This window comes from Sminthopsis crassicaudata, chromosome 2 (assembly GCF_048593235.1).
Source record: "Sminthopsis crassicaudata isolate SCR6 chromosome 2, ASM4859323v1, whole genome shotgun sequence".
Classification (NCBI taxonomy): domain Eukaryota; kingdom Metazoa; phylum Chordata; class Mammalia; order Dasyuromorphia; family Dasyuridae; genus Sminthopsis; species Sminthopsis crassicaudata.
In genome coordinates, this window is record NC_133618.1 from 345,768,372 (window position 1) to 345,788,736 (window position 20,365).

Here is a 20,365-nt window from a genome sequence, read left to right on the forward strand (position 1 = left end):
GCAGGGAGATACATACAGAGTAAAGGTAAAAGGCTGGAGCAGAATCTATTATGCTTCAGGTGAAGCCAAAAAAGCAGGGGTAGCCATCCTTATCTAAGATCAAGCAAAAGCAAAACATGATCTAATTAAAAGATAAAGAAGGAAACTATATCCTGCTAAAAAGGTAGCATAGACAATGAAGTCATATCAATACTAAACATATATGCACCAAGCGATATAGCATCAAACTTCCTAAAGGAGAAGTTAAGAGAGTTGCAAGAAGAAATAGACAACAAAACTATAATAGAGGCAGATCGCAACCTTGTACTCTCAGAATTAGATAAATCAAACCACAAAACAAATAAGAAAGAAATTAAAGAGGTAAATAGAACATTAGAAAAGTTAGGTATGATAGATCTTTGGAGAAAACTGAATGGTGATAGAAAGGAGTATACTTTCTTCTCAGCAGTTCATGGAACCTATACAAAAATTGACCATATATTAGGACATAAAGATCTCAAAATTAAATGCAGGAAGGCAGAAAGAGTAAATGCTTTCTTCTCAGATCACAATGCGATAAAAACTACATTCAACAAGAAGTTAGGGGTAAATAGACCAAAAAGTAATTGGAAACTAAGTAATCTCATCTTAAAGAATGACTGGGTGAAACAGCAAATTATAGAAACAATTAATAATTTCACCCAAGATAATGACAACGATGAAACATCATACCAAAACTTGTGGGATGCAGCTAAAGCACTAATAAGGGGAAATTTTCTATCTTTAGAAGCTTATTTGAATAAAATAGAGAAAAAGAAGATCAATGAATTGGGCCTGCAACTTAAAAAGCTAGCAAAAAGACCAAATTAAAAACTCCCAACCAAAAACTAAACTTGAAATTCTAAAATTAAAAGGAGAAATCAATAATATTGAAAGTAAAAAAAGTATTGAATTAATAAATAAAACTAAGAGTTGGTTTTATGAAAAAGCCAATAAAATAGATAAACCTTTGGTAAATCTGATCAGAAAAAGGAAAGAGGAAAATCAAATTGTTATCCTTAAAAATGAAAAGGAGGATCTTTCCACCAATAAAGAGGAAATCAGAGAAATAATGAGTTACTTTGACCAACTTTATGCCAATAAATTTGATAACCTAAGTGAAATGGATGACTACCTCCAAAAATATAGGCTTCCTAGATTAACAGAGGAGAAGGTAAACTGCTTAAATAGTCCCATTTCAGAAAAAGAAATAGAACAAGCTATTAATCACCTCCCCAGGAAAAAATCCCCAGGACCAGAAGAATTTACATGTGAATTCTACCAAACATTTAAAGAACAATTAGCCTCAATGTTATATAAACTATTTGAAAAAATAGGGGATCAAGGAGTCCTACCAAACTCCTTTTATGACACAGACATGGTACTGATTCCTATACCAGGTATTCCTATACTGAGAAAGAAAACTATAGACCAATCTCCTTAATGAATATTGATGCTAAAATCTTAAATATGATATTAGCAAAAAGATTACAGAAAATCATGCCCAGGATAATACACCATGATCAAGTAGGATTTATACCAGGAATGCAGAGCTGGTTTAATATTAGGAAAACTATTAGTATAATTGACCATATTAATAATCAAATTAATAAAAACCATATGATCACCTCAATACATGCAGAAAAAGCATTTGATAAAATCCAACATCCATTCCTACTCAAAACACTTGAGAGTACAGGAATAAATGAACTATTCCTTAAAATAGTCAGGAGCACATATTTAAGACCATCAGTAAGCATAATATGTTATAGAGATAAACTGGAACCTTTTCCATTAAGATCAGGAGTGAAACAAGGTTGCCCACTATCACCATTACTATTCAGTATTGTATTAGAAACGCTAGCCTCGGCAATAGGAGCCAAGAAAGAGATTCAAGGAATTAGAGTAGGAAATGAGGAAATCAAATTATCACTCTTTGCAGATGATATGATGGTGTACTTAGAGAACCCCAGAGATTCTAATAAAAAGTTATTAGAAATAATTCACAACTTTAGCAAAGTTGCTGGATACAAAATAAATCCACATAAATCCTCAGCATTTTTACACATCACCAACAAAATGCAACATCAAGAGATACAAAGAGAAATTCCATTCAAAACAAATGTCGAGAGTATAAAATATTTTGGAATCCATCTACCAAAGAAAAGTCAGGAATTATATGAGCAAAATTACAAAACACTTGCCACAAAAATAAAGTCAGATTTAGATATTTGGAAAGACATTAAGTGCTCTTGGATAGGCTGAGCAAATATAATAAAGATGACAATACTCCCCAAACTAATCTATTTATTTAGTGCTATACCAATCAGACTCCCAAGAAACTATTTTAATGACCTAGAAAAAATAACAACAAAATTCATATGGAAGAACAAAAGGTCGAGAATTTCAAGAGAATTAATGAAAAAAAAAAAAGTGAGATGAAGGTAGTCTAGCTGTACCTGATGTAAAGCTATATTATAAAGCAGCAGTCACCAAAACCATTTGGTATTGGCTAAGAAATAGATTAGTTGATCAGTGGAACAGATTAGGTACACAGGACAAAATAGGGTGCAACTATAGCAATCTAGTGTTTGACAAACCCAAAGATACCAACTTTAGGGAAAAGAATTCATTATTTAAAAAAACTGTTGGGAAAACTGGAAATTAGTATGGCAGAAATTAGATATGGACCCACACTTAACACCATATACCAAGATAAGATCAAAGTGGGTCCATGATTTAGGCATAAAGAATGAGATCATAAATAGATTAGAGGAAAAGAGAATAGTCTACCTCTCAGACCTGTGGAGGAGGAAAGAATTTATGACCAAAAGAGAACTAGAGATCATTATTGATCACAAAATAGAAGATTTTGATTACATCAAATTAAAAAGCTTTTGTACGAACAAAACTAATGCAAACAAGATTAGAAGGGAAGTAACAAATTGGGAAAATATTTTTACAGTTAAAGGTTCTGATAAAGGCCTCATTTCCAAAATATATAGAGAACTGACTTTAATTTATAAGACATCAAACCATTCTCCAATTGATAAATGGTCAAAGGATATGAACAGACAATTTTCAGATGATGAAATTGAAACTATATCCACTCATATGAAAGAGTGTTCCAAATCACTACTGATCAGAGAAATGCAAATTAAGACAACTCTGAGATACCACTACACACCTGTCAGATTGGCTAAGATGACAGGAAAAGATAATGATGAATGTTGGAGGGGATGTGGGAAAACTGGGACACTGATGCATTGTTGGTGGAGTTGTGAAAGAATCCAGCCATTCTGGAGAGCAATTTGAAACTATGCCCAAAAAGTTATCAAACTGTGCATACCCTTTGATCCAACAGTGCTAGTACCGGGCTTATATCCCAAAGAAATACTAAAGATGGGAAAGGGGCCTGTATGTGCCAAAATGTTTGTGGCAGCTCTTTTTGTAGTGACTAGAAACTAGAAAATGAATGGATACCCATCAATTGGAGAATGATTGGGTAAATTATGATATATGAATGTTATGGAATATTATTGCTCAGTAAGAAATGACCAGCAGGATGAATACAGAGAGGCCTGGAGAGACTTACATGAAGTGATGCTGAGTGAAATGAACAGAACCAGGAGGTCAATATACACTTCAACAATGATACTGTATGAAGATATATTCTGATTGAAGTGGATATCTTCAACATAAAGATCTAATTCAGTTGCAGTTGATTAATGATGGACAGAAACAGCTACACCCAGAGAAGGAACACTGGGAAAGGAGTGTAAAATGTTTGCACTATTGTCTTTCTACCCAGGTTACTTATACTTTCGGGTCCAATTCTTACCATGCAACAAGAAATTTGGTTTTACATACATATATTGTGTCTAGGTTATACTGTAACACATTTAATGTATATGGGATTGCTTGTCATCTAGGAGAGGGAGTAGAGGGAGGGAGGGGAAAATTTGGAAAAGTGAATACAAGGGATAATGTTATAAAAAAATTACTCATGCATATGTACTGTCAAAAAAATTATAATAATAAAATTAATAAATTATAAAAAAATTTCTTCATGATTTGTTATCAGTAAATGTTTGACTTGTATATCTATTTTATATATCTATATACCCAGGATCAAGTAATCTTGGATGAAAAGGGGCCCTAGGTAGAAAAAATTGAAGCACTGGTAAAACAGCAATACTGTTTTAAAAACAACTTTGAACAAAACAACTAAGTCATTTTGAAAATTATAAATATACAAATTAAAAATAAAGGAAACATGAAGAAAGATATTATCTGCGTCCATAGTAAGAACTGATAAATATTAGTATATATAGCATAATTTTATACATATACTTATCTATTTGTATCTAATAGTAGTCATCTTGGGGAGATGGGGGAAAGGAGAAGTGAGTAGCTGAGAAAGAAAAAAGGGGAAAAATTTGCATAATAACTTTGTTGTAAATTTGTGGGAATAGCAAGTTGTACATGGCAGATTTACAGTATCATATGCAATCATCTTTTTTATTGTACTTATTATGGAAATGCTTCTTTTGTTCCAAGAAAATAATCTTTTAAAAAGTCTCTTTAATATTAGCAAACATGGCAAAATAACAAAGTTACTAACATTAAAAAAATTTGGGGATCATAAAGAATGTAAACTTTCAACAAATACAGGCTATGCCAGACTAACTTTATTTTCTGATCTAAAAGGGATATAGGAGATTCCTATTTAGGTACATATTGCAGTAAATGATCTGTGAAGTTCCATCCAAGATAGATTTTGGGAAAGATTTGTCATAATATACACAAGAGACTGAAATAAATTCAAAGTGGGGAAAAGGGTTAGGAAACACAGTAAAAGGAACAGATAAGAATACAAAGAGAATATACATGAGTGTGACAAATAGACATTTTCATGAAAAAACATAAATATTTTACAATGATGTCACTAAAGAATAGTTTATTATGTTTTCACAATTACAATCACAAAAAGATAATACATACCTGGCTGATAAATTGAAATTAAGTTAGAGGAACCAGATCAGATCTACTGATTCAAGGCTGGTTATGGCCTACAGGGCAAAGTCTAAACTCATTCTGATGTTCAAGGCCTGATGCCCTATTCAATATCTTTTTCACTCCTTTCCTACATAAATTCCTACTAATGCCAGATATATATTGAGCTCAAAACAATGACATCAGAGGGCAGCTAGGCGGTGCAGTGGATACAGCACCAGCCCTTAAGTCAGGAGGACCTGAGTTCAAATGTGGCCTCAGACACTTAACACTTCCTAGCTGTGTACCTGGGCAAGTCACTTAATCCCAATTGCCTCACTAAAAAAAAAAAAAAAAAAAAAAAAAAAAAAAAAAAAAAAACATATATATATATATATGTCAACAGTGCCATTGCTCAAACTAATCTAGCATGTTTGTCATACCAACCAACACTTCAACCTTTTGAGTTTCATAAATCACTCTAGCTCATAATGATCTCTTCCTTCTCATAAAATATCCATTGGATTTATTATATCACTTATTTTATCAAGTAATCATTTCAAGATCAATTAGGATAGGTTTTAAGGTGTGGCATTTGATGATAAGCAGGCTGATTTCAGAAAAGCCTGGAAAGACACTGAAGTGTTGCTGAGTGAAGTGAGCAGAACCAGAATACTGTACACAGGAACAGCAAGTTATGTGATGAACTATGATAGATTTAGCTCTTCTCAGCAATGCAGTGACCTAAGACAATTCAGAGAGAGAAATATGGAAACTGAATGTGATATTATTTTCACTTTTTGTTTCTGTTTTCTTTCACATGACAAATACAGAAACATGTTTAAAATGACTATCTACTCTATATCAGATTGTTTACTGTCTTGGGAAAGGAGGAGAAAACATCTGGAATTCAAACTCTTACAAAAAATGAATGTTGAAATCTATTTTTACATGTTTTGGGAAAATAAAATATTATTGAAGAAAAAAAAGAAGTGGCATTTGAGTAGATTTTTAAATGAGGGAAGCTAGAAATTCTGCGATAGTGAAAAGGAAGTATATTCCAGAAAGAGAGAATATCCTATACAAAATTATAGAGACAGAAGACAGAACACATCATGTATGGGAACAGCAAGCAGACTAGCCTAGAATGAAGGGAAATAATATACAATAAGCCTGGAAAAAAGATTATATCAAGAAGGGTTTTAACTACAAAACAGAGAGGTCTACATTTTTTCTAAAACAACAAAGAGCTAGCTATTAAAGATTCTTAAGCATGGCTGTGACAAACCAGCAGCTATATTAAAAATGGATTATTGGGGAGAGACTAGAAGTGGGATACAAATTAGGCAGTTTTTGCAACAAATCAGCTAATAGTGATAAAGACCTGAATTCTGATAGTGCCATGAGTGAGCAAAGGGGAAAAGATGGAGAAAAAATATAACAAAACTTGACAACTAACTGGATATGAGATGTGAGGAGTCAAGGATGACTGGATAATGAAACCCTCTCCAGAAATAGGAAAAGTATGAAGAGAAATGGATTTCTGGGAAAATATGAGTCCTGCTTTGAATGTACTGGGCCTGCAGATTGGTTATAAAACTGTGCATATTCTTTGACCCAGCAGTGCCATTACTGGGTGTATCCTAAGGAAAGCTTAAAGGAAGGAAAGGACCCACATGTGCAAAAACATGGTTGCAAAGAATTGGAAAATAAATAGGTGCTCATCAATTGGGAATGGCTGAACAAGCCATGGTATATGAAGATAATGGAATATTATTGTGCTATAAAAAAAGATGAACAAGCTGATTTTAGAAAAGACCTGGAAAGATTTACATGAACTGATGCTGAACGAAACAAAACAGAACCAGAAATAGATTGTACACAATTACAGCAAAAATGTGCAATGATCAACTTATAAAAGATTTGGTTCTTAGTGGTTCAGTGATCCAAGGCAGTAACATAGACTTTGAACAGAAAATGTCATCTGATCCAGAAAAAGAATTAAGGAGACTGAATGTAAACCAACACATGCTATGTTCACTTATTTTTTCTGTTTTGATTTGTTTTTAAATCTTTCCCATGGTTATTCCCTTTTGTTCTGAATTTTCTCTCCCAATGTGATTCATAAAGTAATGTGTATTAAAAACAAATTTACTAGAAAGAAAAAGAACATAACGAGTCGGGATGCTTACAAGACATCCAGTTGGAAATATTCACTAGACAGTTTATGATGTAGGACTAACGCTCAAAAAACAAATAAAAACAAACAAACAAACAAACAAACAAACAACAACCCCAAAGATAGTTTTATAAATATGGGAGTCATCTACACACAGGTGATAGATGAAACCACAATAGTTGGTAAGATTATAAATATAGATAATGACAAAAATGAGAAACCATACCAATTTGTGGGTTACAGCCAAATCAGTACTTAGGGGAAAATTTATACCTCTAAACACATACATCAATAAAAGAGAGAAAAGAACAGACTAATGAACTGAGCATATTAAAAATAAAAACCTAAAATAAAAGAAATTAAAAATCCCCAATTAAACACCAAAAAAGAATTTCTGAAAATCAAACAGGAGATTAATAAAATTGAAAGTAAAATTAAAACAATAAACAAAACTAGGAGCTTAGTTTTATGGAAAAAAAAATCACTTTTTAATTTGACTTTTTTTACGAGAAAACCAAATTACCAGTAGGTCCCAAGATAAAACCGTGCTTTACTTAATTTAGATTCCTAGATTTTCTCTATTATTACATGAATCAAAAACTAAATTTGAAGGTCTAAATTTCAATGTGATCTAGTAGATAGTCAGCTCTAGAAGCAGGAAGAATTTTATTCAAGCCTCTTATATTTGTTCTAGGCATGTTCTATAGACATGATAAGATAATTGAAGCTTTCAGTGTTCCAGGAAACTAAGACTATAGTGGAAGTAAAATAAATGTTCACATGTTTTGATAATGAGATTCTATACTTGGAGTTTATCCCACCAATATAATCAAAACAAAACAAAAAAAGCAAAAAACCATCTTCAAGTACTTACTGGTAAATAGTAGGAAGTGCAGTTATGATAAATCGACCACTGAGACCTGTAAATAAATACTTAGGCTTGAAAAATGTAATAAAAAATTCTGTCAGAGATACATCAATAGACTTTCTCAGGCTAAATATATAACATTTTTATTTGCAAGTGCTTTTCTTAAATTTTAAATAATTCTTATACCTGTTATATTATCTACATTTCCAATTATGTTGTTTCCCTTCCTTTAGGGGAAAAAAAATCAAACAATTTTTTAAAAAATTTATTTATTATTTATTAATTATTTTTTATATTATTTAATATATTATTTGTTATTATTTATTTATTTAACAAGGCTTAGCTAATAAAGTCTTATAGTAGATGCAGTGTTCCACTCCCATAGTTCTTCACTTTTGCAAAAAATGAGATATCTTCTCATAGCTCTTCTTTGCACCCAAGTTTGGCACAATTTCTATGTATTAAATTTTGATTTTTTTTGGTTCTTTCCATTTATGTTGTAACTGTTTTTGTGATTCTGCTTACTCCACACTTTGAATTAATTTATCTAAGTCTTTTAGAGCTTATCTTTATTCATCCTATTTATTGTTTTTTAAAGCAAAACAATACTCCATTATATTCATGTACCACAATGAGTTTATCCAGTCCCCAAATGATGGGTATCAGTTTTGTTTCCAATTCTTTGCCACTACAAAAAGTTAAAGCTAAAATATTCTGCTATATATGAGACCTTTTTTATTACTCAGCCTTCTTGAGGCTTATATGGCTAGCAATAGGATCACTGGATATTGGTGATTTAAGACACTTTCTTAGCTTAATTCCAAATTCCTTTCCAGAAGATTTGAACCGAAACATAGTTCTATTAGGAGTGCATTAATGTTCTCTATTTCCACAGGCCTTCCAAAACTGACTTGTTCATATATACCCAATTTGGGGTTTTCTTGAAAAAGATACTGGAGTATTTCCACTGAAGTTAACCATTTCTTCTCTAATTCATTTTACAGATGAGAAAACTAAGGCAAAGAGTGAAATAACTTGCTCAGAGTCACATTAGCTAGTAAATGTCTGAGTCCATATTTGAACTCAGGAAGATGAGTCATGCTGACGAGGAAACCCCAAAACTCTGAAAACTCTTTAAAGGAGAAAATCTCCTTTTACTCTGCTTCAGGGAAGGGACTCCAACCCAAGCACAGTTTCATCTTTGTTATCTGAGTGGGTCTGCTCAGAACCAAAACCCATGGAATTCAATTCAAATTCTAACCCTGGCTGAAACCCAACCAGGAGCCAATCTGGGCCTCCACCCACAAGCCCCTTCAGCTTGTAGCCAAAACCCAAAAGAGCCAGACTGGAGCACTCTCTTTGCAGAGGGTCTAAACATGCTATCACCATGCCTGGCACCAAAGACTCCTATCCACTGCAACCCTGCTTCCGGTGCCCTTTTATCTCTACCATCACCTTTTACTAATTAGACTTTAACTTTACTTCCAAACCCCATAATAAACCTCTTTTTTCAATCTAGGTTGTCAGGTCTGTAAATTCCTTTACAGGGGACTCTGTGCTGCCATTAGACCTCATTTAACTCTCTATCCTTGTACCGAATCCAAATTCTATTTGACTCCCTGTACCCCGAACCTGCCACTAGACCTCAATTAAACCCTAATTTCATTTAGGCACCCCAATTCTAAAACTCATCAATCCTAACTCCTGACTCCAGGCCCAGCATTCTATTCACTGCTTCACATTACCCTAACATTGACTACTCCCATCTGTAATTTTATTTTATTTTTTTTATGAAATTGATGGATATGAAAGCAAATCTTACCAAATACAAGTCATTACATGCCATCCTTTTTTCTACAGAAGATTACCTCTTCTATATTCCCTACTCTCACTAATTTTCAATCACTCACCATTTACTGTCTGCTTCCTTACTGCCTGAAATCACTCATATCTCTAACACCAAGAAAATCCAAAACAAAAATAAAAAAAAACCTCACTTCATTCATACATCCCCACCTAGCTAATAATATCTTTCTTCTCTTTCATCTAAATTTCTTTAGAAGACAATCTATAATAAGTGCCTCCACTTCCTTTCCCTTCACTTGCTCATTAAATCTGGCTCCTGAACTCATCATCCAACCAAAATGGACCTTTTCTCAATCCTTATTTTTTATTATATCTCTACAGCCTTTGTCAATTACCCTCTGATCCTTATTTAATACTCTCATTATCTAAGTTTGCATAATACTATTTTACCTGGATTCTTCTTTATAACTATTACTTCTCAGTTTTCTATTATGGATATTAATTCATGTCACACTTGCATGGAGGTCCCACAAAGTTCAATCCTGCAATATTCTTCCTCTATACTTTATCATTCTAAGATCTGTTCCCAAGTTTCCAAAATGCAGAAACTGTCAGATCTACTTGTCTAGCTAATCTCTCTTGTGACTTCAGGTCTTGTTTTTTCAACAGTCAGCTTCAAACATCTTCACCAATCACCCTACAGATCTCAAATTCAACATGTCTAAACAATAGAAGCCAATATTTTCCCCAAAAACCCTCCCCTCTTCCTAATGTATATTTTATATTTCTTCAAAAAATTCTTTATGAGTTCTATTAGTATTATCTAGTATCTATATAGCAGATTCTATTAATTCTCTAATTACTGAATTTCACTCTGCTCATTTTAAATTCTGTTAATTTTCCTCTCTCTTTAAGCTGGTTGGCAAAGAAACTGCTTTCTTGTTTATTAGTTTTATAATCTTTTCCCTAATTTCCAAGATTTCTTCTTTTATGATTATTTTGGATATATCTACTGTTTTTCCAATTTTTAATTGCACATTCAATTAATTAAACACTTTCTGTTTTGTTAATATATGTTCTGAGGAATAAACTTTTTATTTTGAGAGCTACTTTAGTTAAATTACAGAAATTTCGTACACTTTTTCATTATGATTGTCATTCACATAGGTGTTATTTTATGATTCCTTTCTTTGACCTATTTCTTGTTCACAATAAGGTCATCAAAAATGAAAAATTTTTTTGTCTTTTGTTTTTCCTTACCTGTATTATACTTTTTCATTTAATTATGATCTTTATAAAGAATACGGTTAATATTTATGTTTTAAAATATCTCTCTGCCATAATATACTGTTATATGGTACTGAGGATAAATGAACATATGTACATGTGTATGTGAAATATTATTATTTTATATCCATATTCCTAGGACACCAAAGTCTTTCAGCTCTAAATTCTAACACATTATTCAGTTATTTCTCTTTTGTTTATATTTCTGCTGAATCTGTACAGTTTAAAAAAAAAAAAAGAAAAGAAAATTATAGTACCCTACTAGTGTTACTATCAAATTTTTTGCAATTCAGTTAATTTATCTTTATGAATTTAAATTCTGAAATCTGTCATTTCATTTAAAATGTCATTTAAAATATACAAATGTTTCAAAAATCTTACCTGTAGTTTTAAACTATTAAAACTTAAATTTATATCCACAGCTATATAATTAGATGAATAAAGCTAATGGTAAATTATCTATGGTTTTTTTTTAAACATAATGTGATTTTCCTTTTTCTATAAATATTATGAATTTCTAATTTTGTCTGACAACATACATATGATTACTCTTGCTTTTTAAGAAATTTTACATGATATATTTTATTCCAGCTTTTCATTTTGATTTTGCATATTTTTTGGACATTTAGTTTATATAGCAGATTGAGGGAGGGGAAGGCTACACTCAAGTAATAAAAGAAATATCTTAATGTTTGCCTTAGTTATTTTCTCAATTTCTTTCTTTAGGGAATATATATTGTGTGTGTGCACATGCATGTATGTATACATGTATGTATATTTATGTGTCATATTAAACTACTATACTTAGAACATACTATCATGCACAGTGTATTTTATGATTATTACATATAATTTAGAAATATTCAATTTTTAACATATTTAAAACAGAAAGAAATTAAGGAAAATATTAAGCCTAACCCTTTATATAAATGGAAAAAAATACATTCAGTTTTCTGTATAAATATTTAAGAACCATGCAGAATCAAAATAAGAAGCTGGAACAAAATTTATTATACATCATGCGTACATTTACTTCCTATTGGGCTATCCAATCAGAGTTGACTACCATCCCTTAGGTATACCTACTTTCTGAAAATTATATAAATGGCCATAATTGCTAAATGACCATCCTTTTAATAGTAATTGCTAGTTTTATTAATAAAGTGATTAAAGTACCCAGAAACTTTTGCTTCTTGAATCTTTTTTATTGGCACACTTTACTATAAGGTCTTCACAAAGGCTAATATGATCTTATCTCTGGGTTTCATGCATACTCCCTCTGTTACCAAAATCATGATTGGTGCTATATGTCCTAGGAGATCATACATTCCTACTTCTCAATCAGGATGCTAGCATGTCGATAATCTCTCAATGTACTAGCTTTCTTCAAATTAAACCAATCATGAAGTATATATACTTCTTCTATAATAGTTATATAACTTTTATTCCATGAATTTTTTTTTTTAAAGCAGAACTTCCAATGTAAGACACACATACACCCTGGGACCCTTCTACTACATACTTCTTGAATTCCTCCTCTTTTCCTAGAGGAAATCATCATTCCTTCAATATTCTCCTATGAATTCAGTAGGGATGTACTACACAATTCCATACTCTCTCTCTCTCCCCCTTTATGCATCCTCCTATTTTGTGATTCTATACCTCAAAACACACTGGTTACTGAAGGGACCCCAATCAATCAATAAAAATATACAAAATGTTTATTATGTGCCAAGCACAAAGAAAAAATAAAATCAGCATAGTGCTTCAATTCTGCTCTTCCATCTTCATCTATTTCACGGATACCTTGAATTCTCATACTCATATTTTTATTCCTTGAACAGTCTCTTCCTTTTAACTAAAAGAAAAACATACTTCTAAACATGGGGTGATTGTATTTTTATTATTTACTGTTTAAACACTTTTATTTACCTATTAAAGGTTTCTATTGTTTAGAGTACTTACAAATCTAATATTCTGCTTACTTATTTTTTCTTTCTCCTCCTGATTTCAGGGCTTGTGCTCTATCCACTGTGCTACCTAGCTGTCCCCTTTTTTTTTTCTAAGAAGGCTTCAAATTCTTCCCTTGTAAATATCCTTTCCCCCCAACCCTCATTAATCATTAGACTCATATTTGCAAGGCATATGACATTCTGAGTTGCAAGCTTGAATTCTTTTTATGGAGAATGTATTGTCCTATTTTCTTGCAGCTTGTCATGACTACAAAATGATCTTGAATTAAAAACTCCTTACTTTCCTATCTGAAAATTTTTGTCCTGATGATTTTTAAAAAGTGTTAACATCAAAACGATTAGATTTAATGACTTATAGCTTGGGTTTTGAAGTGTATGTGGTATCTGTGTGTGTGTGTGCTTTCTCAAAGCAACCTGTGGATTCTCTAGATCAGTGGTCCTCAAACTTTTTAAATAGGGGGCCAGTTCACTGTTGGAGGGCTGGACTATAGTAAAAACAAAAGCTCACACTCTTGTCTCTGCTCCCAGCCCATTTGCCATAACCTGGTGGGCTGCATAAACGTCCTCAGCTGGCTGCATATGGCCCGCGGGCCGTAGTTTGAGAACCCCTGCTCTAGAACGATGCTTTGCTGTCTGTATGGAGAAGTCACAAGCAGTTTTTTTTTTTGTTTGTTTGTTTTGTTTTTTTGTATTTTTTCCTGAACTGTAGTATTCAGAATGATTTGTTGGTCACATTCTTCTTGGAGATATGAGATCTCTACATTATCTCTGTACTTATTGCTTTCAAAAATATGTATCCATGACTTGCATGGAATTCAAGTATTCTTTGAACATTTTTGCCTTTTGCTTCTCTTTTGATATATTTTCCATTTCAATATTTTTGTGTTTCAAATTTGTTAATCTTTCTTTCCTTGCTTATTTCTATAACATGGGTGGAATTGTTTTTTATCTTTTTCATTTTCAATTGAGAGCTCTAAGTTCACACAATATTCATTCCCAACATTCATTCTTCTTTTATGTATTTCATTTCTCTTTTTAACCACTGGAATGTTTCTTCTTGCATATTCTGCTAAGAAACCACAAGATTCTATATTTCATCAGATATTTAGTTCACTTCTCTTTGTATATCTCTAAGAACATTTTGTATTTTCTAAAGTTACCTAATTAGTGGATATCTTCAACAAAGAGAAGATCTAATTCATTTCCAATTGATGGACAGAATCAGCTACACACAGAGAAGGAACACTGGGAAATGAGTGTAAACTGTTTGCATTTTTGTTTTTCTTCCCTGGTTATTTTTACCTTCTGAATCCAATTCTTCCTGTGCAACAAGAAATTTGGTTCTGCACACATATATTATATCTAGCATATACTATAACACATTTAACATATATGGGACTGCCTGCCATGTAGGGAAGGGGGTGGAGAGAAAATTCAGAATAGAAGTGAGTGCAAGGGATAATGTTGTAGAAAATTACCCATGCATATGTACTGTCAAAAAAAAAAAAGTTATAATTATAAAATTAATTAAAAAATGAAAAAAATTAAATTAAATAAAAAATTTAAAATAAACAATAAAGTTACCTAATTATTCTACCTACTCTTTAGAATTCCAACTGTTGATTTATCAATCTACTTATGCTCTTGAAATCTTTACTGTTTCAGTTTTTTCTTTCTGACACTTTTTTTTAACAACTCACATTATGATCCCTTTCCCTTTGCTGGTGGGTACCATTCCAAGCCTAGGTTGCAAGACTGGCTCAGTCTCCTTGTATTAAAGGACATCTGGTCTGCAGGTATGGTCCCTATGTAGAGAATCTGCTGAGGAAAGAGGATAAGACCCAGCTGGTACTCTGCCCTGAATACTCCTTCAATTCCCATTCTTCTTGATATGGCATTTGATACTTTGGGAGCAGAGAGGGACAGTGTTTCAGACAGAGTCCCAAATCTCTGGTCAAAAGACAGAAAATTTGCAGTCTCCCTACTCCTTTCCATTTCAGCTCCATGTAGCTGAATATGTGTCTTTTTTAAGGATGTAGGGAGAGGAGTATGTTTTGGAAAAGTCTCTATACATTCAGAGAAAGATTCAAAGATGGATTTCTGCATAAAAGTGGATATTATTTTATCCTCCTGCTACACCACATGGAAGCTGGTGGGTAAAAAATGCTGAATCTGTTAAGGACTAGAGTCCTCTGGTATTAATATAATCATGAGGAACCTTGTGGGATTTTCTTTCTCCTTCAGATTTAGTTGTAATTATTCTACATTATTCCTTTTGGGGGGAAAGTTAGTTATTATAATAAATGCTTTCATCATTTAGTTGCCTATGGGCCTTATTTTTCAATTATTTATTAATAAAGTAGAACTTCAGTTTTAAAAAATTAATTATTTGACTGGATGATTTCTGAGGTACCTTCCAATTCTGAATTTTATCATTCCAAATACTATTTAATAAATGTGGACAAACTATAATGTATGAATACTTTAATAATGTAACAAATAGTATTTCATTAAACCATTCAACCATGTAGCAGTTCAGTAAAATGTTTATAATGTTGAAAAACTCTTTACAAATAAAAATGGAATAATCATACCTGGCTGTTCTGTGACATCCACTTTTGCAATATTAACCCCAAGATCTTTCCCCCATTTTGCAAAATCTTCCCACTCTGGCTGAAGGTTCTGACAAGCAGGACACCATGGAGCATAACTAAAAGAAAAAAAAAAAAGGTAAAACACTAAAAATACAGATGGCCAAGAAAAAAGGAAACAACATTTTTTTTAAGTTGGGCATTTTTCTTGATTCAGAAAATGCTATTTAGATCTTATGTGGTTATTTTAAAAAAATCTGATTCACAGCAATAATTTTCCATTTCTCTTCTAAAAGACACACAATAAAGGTTATTTTGAAAATGATGACAAACTTGCTAATTCCTTCAAATTTTGCAGATTTTGAAACTACATAATCTAAGATTTAAAAATCTAAACTCTGGGGAAAATTCAACTTATCTATATAAAGAAATTCTTTTAATAAAGTTCATGACAAAAATAGCTAAGTGTTAACAAATGTAATTATAGCATACAAATCTCTAAAGGAGATATCTTTGGACTGATCATGCTAATAGTTTCTATAAATGAATTAGAAACTAAATGAAAGTGACAAAATATTAGCTAATGATGCTTTTTTTTTCTTTAATTAAAGCTTTTTATTTTCAAAAAATATGCATAGATAATTTTTCAACATTTGTGTTATGAGCCAGAACTCTGTACTTAAAACAAGGATTCTTACAAAGTGCTAACTCAGTGGAATGGTTATCTGGTTTAGCATGGTAATTAATAGTTCTCTAGTTCAGTACATGAACTTAGTACTTAACATAGTTCTACAACATTAACATCTATGCTAATGTAATTAGAATAGAGCATATAAGCTGGGACAAACTCAACCAGGGTTGGTCTCAAAGACACATTCATTCCATTGTCCACCTTTGTGGTGGCTGAAGGCTGGAGCACAAGCCCTCAAACTCAGAGAGATTCATTCCATCTCACACAACCATCTCACACAAGCTGTCCTCCTGTTTCTCCCACTGAAACCAAGACTCCATAAGGATGCCAAGAAAGCTAGTCCCGGCTCTAGGCAAGGAAACTAGATTGTGAAGGAGTAATAAAGGATTTGGACTTTAACACCTGGCTATTATTCTTGTGGTGACTAATCTACTGAAGCTGGTCCAGAGACCTCCAGAAAACCAACTGGAACACTACATACAAAACTGACCCTTGCAAAAACTTTTGTTTCAAATTTTCTCACCCTTCCCCGACTCCCTCCCCTAGATGGTAAATAATCCAACATATGTTAAACAACTAATAATGCTTTTTTAAAAATTGTTTATCACAGCTAAGTAGAATTCATTCTAGGTTCAATATCTGAGAAACTGTAATGTTCTGGTTAGCTTTCTGGAAATGTAATGTTCTGGCTGGCTTTCTGGAGGTGCTCTGAATGGGCCTTGGTTTCAGCAGAATAATCACCACAAATATCTTCAACATAAAGAAGATCCAACTCACTTCGAGTTGATCAATGATGGACAGAAACAATTACACCCAGAGAAGGAACACTGGGAAGTGAATGTAAACTGTTAGCCCTACTGTCTCTCTACCCAGGTTACTTATACCTTCGAAATCCAATTCTTAACGTGCAACAAGAAAATTAGATTTATACACATATATTGTATCTAGGTTATACTGTAACACATGTAATATGTATGAGATTGCCTGTCATCTAGGGGAGGGAGTAGAGGGAAGGAGGGGAAAATTTGGAAAAATGAATACAAGGGATAATGTTATTTAAAAAAAAATTACTCATGCATATGTACTGTCAAAATTTTTTTTATAATTTTATAATTATAAAATTAATTTAAAAAAAAGATTAATCACAAGAATAGTCAGGAATAAAATTCAAAGTCTTTATTATCTCCTCCACAGTCTGTCTCCTTCGCCTGGGGCTAGACTAGCTTTCTGGGGGCCTTGGTCTTAGTGGAGGAATGCAGAAGGCAGGAGAGCCACTAGGATGGTGGGAGATGGAATGTCTCTCTTCCAGTCCTTGTTGGTTCTTATATACTCTATTACAATTATATCATTACAGCACACTATGCATGTGTGAACTTAAAAGAACCATTACATCTCCATGACTAGATAACCATTGTCTCATCAATATACTTGTTTCAATTTTATTTCTTTCATGTAAACTTCTCCAGGGTTCTGGCTCTCTACAAGAAATTACAAATTTAATAAAGTAAACAGAAAAGTATAAACAGACATAGAAAAACCTTTTACAGAAGTCATGGCGACTACTCATGGCAACTTTAATAAAAAGAATAAGAAGGAATTTTCTTAATATCTTCTATAGTTCTCTTCCTTAAAGCAAAAACTATGGAATGTGAAAAGAGATACTTGGAAGAGTTCAAAATAGCCTATACTTCAAATGAAAGAGAAAAAGATATTATAGGTATAAAAAATGTTTTTATGGTGGCCAAAAAAAAAAAAAAAAACCCAAAAACAAAAACCCTGGAAACTAAAGAGATGCCCATAAAATTGACAAATGGCTTCACCAAATTATATTTATAAATGTAATAAAATATAATTGTACTGTTAAGAAAAGAGAAAATGGTTTCAAAGAGACATATCAAGATTTGAATGAACTGGTGTACAGTGACTGCCAAGATGTTGGATCACTACCATCATCTGATGTCTTTGATAAAGTGCTACTGAATGAAACTGGAGAAAATGATGAAATTGTACCAACTGCAACCACTATAAGTTTATGTTAAATATTATACTGTTACTTTATATGTCACCTCAATTGTGCCCTCACTATAACACTTTTACATGTTTCTTAATTAACTCACCAGCCTCCTTGCTCTTCTAAACCTTCTCAATCCTTCAACAAACCTGTCTGGTTTTCCCTCCCTTCACCCTCCCAGCTGAGTATCTTGCCCTGTATTTTACAAAAAAAAATGAGGCCATTTACTGAGAGCTCTCTTCACAAAGCCCTCTACATTCCTTTTTATCTAAGAGACTGGCCCTTTGCCTATTCTATCACTTACTTTCTTTACTGACTACAAACATGCTCATTCATGTTTTCCGTATCCTCAAAAAAATCTCATTTTGATCCATCTGTCCCCAATTAATACCCTCCTCTTTTCTTTTAAACACTGGAAGGATGTTTATATAATATAATCCACCCTCTGACCTAATCATTCACCCGGAACTACTCTCTCCAAAATTACCAATAATTCCTCAAGTGCCAATCTAACAGCCCTTTTCTCAATCTATATGATTTTTTTTCACTCTCTGCAGTATTTTATGCTGTCAATCACCCTCTTTTTAATATTCTCTTTGACATTCTCTTTACATCTCTTTGACACCATTCTATAGCTACATTTTTCTCCATGAATGGTCACTTCTCAGTTTCTTTTGCTGGAAATTCAAGTGGACCACAGGTGGTCCCCAGGGCTCTGTTCTCAGTCATCATCTTTTTCTATTCTATTTCACTTGATGATCTCATCTCTTTCCATGGTTTCAGTCTCACCTGATGATTCTCACTTATAAAAACTAAAAATCAATACAAAGACCATTCATAACTCCAAAGGTAGAAAAGATTTAAGGCAAAAAAATAAGATAGATAAATTTGTGTTGAGCTTTGAATTTTCTTTGCTTTGTATTTGTTACAAGAAATTTTTCCTCTTTTTCCCCTGGGATGCAAGGTTAAGGAAAACAAATTTTTGTTCATGTAAAAAAAGAGAAGTACTACAAATGTGAAATGTCACATGGACTTTCAATATCAAGTTATTATTGAAAAGTCCATCAAAAGAAACCGAGAAGTGGTCTTCCAGAGAGGAAAATGTACATACAGAATGGTGTCAAAGAGATGTAGAAAAATAGAATATTAAAAAGAGGGTGACTGACAGCATAAAATACTGCAGAGTGAAAAAAATCAGGACAGGAGTAAGATATGAAAAAGAATCTTTAATTTTGTCATTCTGAACCCACATACCTTTTAAGTTAGCTGATAGTGGGCAGAGTCCAGCAGTAGAGAACTAAAACTTCAAGGAGAGGCAAGTAAGTATCTAGGTGTGTTGCTCAAAATGGAACTCAGACTTCATCATGGATCCACTTGGGGAGGATTGAAAGGTTACAGATAAATTCCCAGTCTGAGCTGTTCCTGAGATCTTAGTACTAATAGTCAACATCTCAAGAAAGAAACAGCAGGACTCAATCAAACACAAGCTAAGCCTTGAAGTTCTCTGAGAAATGCACAGAGCTCAGTCCTAATACAAAATCTAAAATTTAAAAGTAGGCTGACATTCTGAAGAGCAATTTGGAACTATGCTCAAAAAGTTATCAAACTGTGCATACATACCCTTTGACCCAGCAGTGTTGCTACTGGGCTTATATCCCAAAGAGATTTTAAAGAAGGGAAAGGAACCTGTATGTGCAAGAATGTTTGTGGCAGCCCTCTTTGTAGTGGCCAGAAACTGACAACTACGTGGATGCCCATCAATTGGAGAATGGCTGAATAAATTGTGGTATATGAATATTATGGAATTTTATTGTTCTGTAAGAAATGACCAACAGATGATTTCAGAAAGGCCTGGAGAGACTTACATGAACTGATGTTGAGTGAAATGAGTAGGACCAGGAGATCATTGTATACTTCAACAACAATACTATATGATGATCAATTCT

The 20,365-nt window shown here is 32.8% G+C and overlaps 1 protein-coding gene across 1 annotated transcript in view; it reads right to left on the bottom strand.

Annotated features, from left to right (window-relative positions):
* Nucleotides 1-20,365, bottom strand: part of TMX1 (thioredoxin related transmembrane protein 1) — a 41,786-nt gene that overhangs the window by 12,194 nt on the left and 9,227 nt on the right. Inside the window, exons 2-3 of the mRNA XM_074290671.1 lie at nucleotides 15,721-15,836; nucleotides 8,067-8,112 (exon numbers count right to left, since the gene is read on the bottom strand). Coding sequence (XP_074146772.1) covers nucleotides 8,067-8,112; nucleotides 15,721-15,836 — 162 coding nt within the window. The remainder of the gene's footprint in view (nucleotides 1-8,066; nucleotides 8,113-15,720; nucleotides 15,837-20,365) is intronic.